Source organism: Vicia villosa, linkage group LG1, assembly GCF_029867415.1.
Source record: "Vicia villosa cultivar HV-30 ecotype Madison, WI linkage group LG1, Vvil1.0, whole genome shotgun sequence".
Lineage (NCBI taxonomy): Eukaryota > Viridiplantae > Streptophyta > Magnoliopsida > Fabales > Fabaceae > Vicia > Vicia villosa.
Window position 1 is genome coordinate 21,401,278 of NC_081180.1, and position 2,801 is coordinate 21,404,078.

The 2,801-nt window shown below is 36.6% G+C and overlaps 1 protein-coding gene across 1 annotated transcript; it reads right to left on the minus strand.

Annotated features, from left to right (window-relative positions):
- Positions 1 to 1,787: 1,787 nt before the first annotated feature.
- On the minus strand, positions 1,788 to 2,801 carry LOC131602329 (transcription factor bHLH148-like). The gene has a single exon (XM_058874417.1). It carries the CDS (start codon positions 2,575 to 2,577, stop codon positions 1,921 to 1,923), a length of 657 nt encoding a protein of 218 aa, XP_058730400.1. The 5' UTR covers positions 2,578 to 2,801; the 3' UTR covers positions 1,788 to 1,920.

Consider the following 2,801-nt stretch of genomic DNA (forward strand, 5'->3'; position numbering starts at 1 on the left):
CAACTTAGCGACAAAATTAGTGAAGGTTTTAACGATAATTTATTACTTAGCTACAATTTTAACAACAGTTTTAGTATTAAGTGCCACTGGTAGCATTCTTTCGTCGGGTTATTGGGTTGATGGAAAATGGTGCTGGAAACTTGTCTCGGAGACGGATTTGCTACCAGCTTTGGCGAGTGAAGAGCTGAGCAATCTTTTAACCATTCTGGCAGAGCTGCATCCTTTGCCAAACGAATTGGACTCCTTCATTTGGTGGAGAGATTCAGCTGGATTTTCGGTCAAAAGTGTTTATAAGTGGCTGTCCGGTTCGAGTCTGTCGGGGACTATGCAGAATTCCGCAAACTCTTCGGTTTTTAAAAAACTTTGGAAAGTCGCGGTTCCTTCAAACATTAAGTTTTTCGGCTGGAGATTATTGCTTGATCGTTTGCCAACGCGTATACAACTCGGGAAAAGGGGGGGTTATATTACCAAATGATTGTAGCTGTCCTTTTTGTTCTAATGTCGAAGAATCTGCAATTCATCTCTTCTTCCATTGTTCAGTATCAGTTCAACTTTGGACAAAGACTTTTGTTTGGTTGCGCATTCCGCTGTATAATCTACAGGGGTCGGTCTTGGAGAATTTCAGATCGTTTGTGTATCCGATTGGAAATTTAAACGATAAGTTTTGGAGGATTTTATGGCTGGCAGCAACATGGATATTATGGAAAGCTAGGAATGATTTGATTTTCAATAACATAGCATTCGATTTAAATGTTCTGTTTTGTCGGTTAAAAGCTACATTGTGGGACTGGTTGGGATTTTGTAATAGAGTTAGCATGGAATTTTTTTGGGAGGATTGGTTGATAAATCCTGCTGAGTGTTTGTAATTTGATGGTTGGATCGTAAAAGTTCGATAAAATTCCGACTTTTATCTTTGTACTGTTTGGGCACTTCTAGTGCCATAATTTAATATAATCCTATTGTTTATCGGGGAAAAAAATCATTTTTTAAAAAAATATTTTGAGAAATTAAAAATAAACTTTGAGATATTTAAAAGAATAAAAAACATATTTAACCTTTTATACTATCACTCTAATAAATTATGGTTTTCGTCTTTTTGTCTCATTTGTGTTTTATCCCTCTTGACTCTTCTATTTTACGAGTCATTTTGGCTCAACTTTTTTAAAATAAATATATCAATTTTTTCTATACTTCTACTTATATTTCATTAAAAATAAGTGTGTTTATATTGGCGTTGACATAATGCGTTGTATTTATAAAAAATTAAGTTATACAAATTGCGTTTAAAGTTAGAAGCTACAACTTTTAGGTTAAAATAGAATTAATTCTAAAATCCGAATCAATTCTAGTTTAAAAGGAACTAAACATCTCAAAATCACTCCATAATTAATTTTACATATTTAAAATTATTTTAACTCTGCCAAAAAAATCTTCCAAAAATCAAACCAAAGAAATCAAACATGTTAGTATAAGTTAGAATCTAAGGAAATACATCTTCAATCTTGGATCTTTTGTGATATCATCCCTCTCTAAAAAGAAGCTTCCAATTCTTATGTGAAAGGGAGATAATTCTAAGTTCTAAGTTATAAATACCTATGATAGATTACTCATCACCGAGAACCATTCCATCAATTTATCACAAACATTCGATGTTCAAGTTCCAACAATTCAACCTTGTCATTGGAACTTAAAAGATGCAATTCCCATCCCATTCTCACAAACTCTTAAAAGCATTAACTACATCACTTATTTCACTTACTCATAAATAGAATAAAGAAAACAAAAAGGACATAGAATTATTTCCCTTAAAAAAGGTAATAGTAAATAATAGTAACAATAATAAAAATTTAAAAAAATGGACACATTGCGTATATTACAATTACATACAAATTAAAACCCGAAAACCAAAAGTGGTTTTTATCAATCGGAACCGGAAGTTCCACCGGCGCCGGAAGTAGACGCCGCCGATAACAGATTAAAAAGCGCACTCATGGCTCGAACCTGCATCTCAAGCGCCGGTATATAATCAATAGCTTCCTCCAAAATCACCGGCAACGGTTCCTTCTTACAACCAGGAACCAACCTTCCAAGAAACCGTACTTTACTCTGCACCCCGGGAACCACCTTTCCTTTCAACCGGAACACATTCACTCTCGATTTCTTCGATCGCGCTGACGGCAATAAAGCGGTTACGCGATGTACCTTCTTCTTATTATTCTTATTCTTCCTAAACTTGAGTTTGAGCCGAGTCATCAGTATGGCTCGGCTCCATCGGGATCTTCCTTTCGCTGTGACAGCGAGAGCTCTGTCGGCTGCTTCACGTACGGCTTTTCCCCGGCGGGGAGTGGTAGTTGAATTGAGGGATGTTATGGCGCGACGGAGCTTGGTGGAGTAGAGTTGTTGCTGCGCTTGGGATTTCCATTTGGGGTTGATCTGAATCTGAGAATCTTGATGATGATGCTTCTTGTTCTTTGTTTTCTTTCTACTAAAGCCACGTGTATCTGTGTTCGTGTCTGTGTCCGCGTTCCTGTTCGTGTTTGTTAGTATGTTTGGTATTGTAGTAGATGGTGATGTCATTGGAATAGATTTTTCTTTTTCCTGTGAATGATGAAATTTAGAGAAATAGAGAAAGGTTGAAAGAGAATTGATTACTGAATTTGGAAGAGATTGGAAGAAAGAAAGTAAGAAAGGTGGTTGAGTTTTTGAGATGAGAACGGAACGGGATGAGGTGGGTTGGTGAAAGGTCTGTGTCCCTGCAATTGGGAGGTGAGGTGAGGTGAGGTTCAAGGAAGAGAGCGTAA

Excerpts from the sequence above, each read along its gene's own strand:
- LOC131602329 (XM_058874417.1), bottom strand. The coding sequence starts at position 2,577 with ATGACATCACCATCTACTACAATACCAAACATACTAACAAACACGAAC.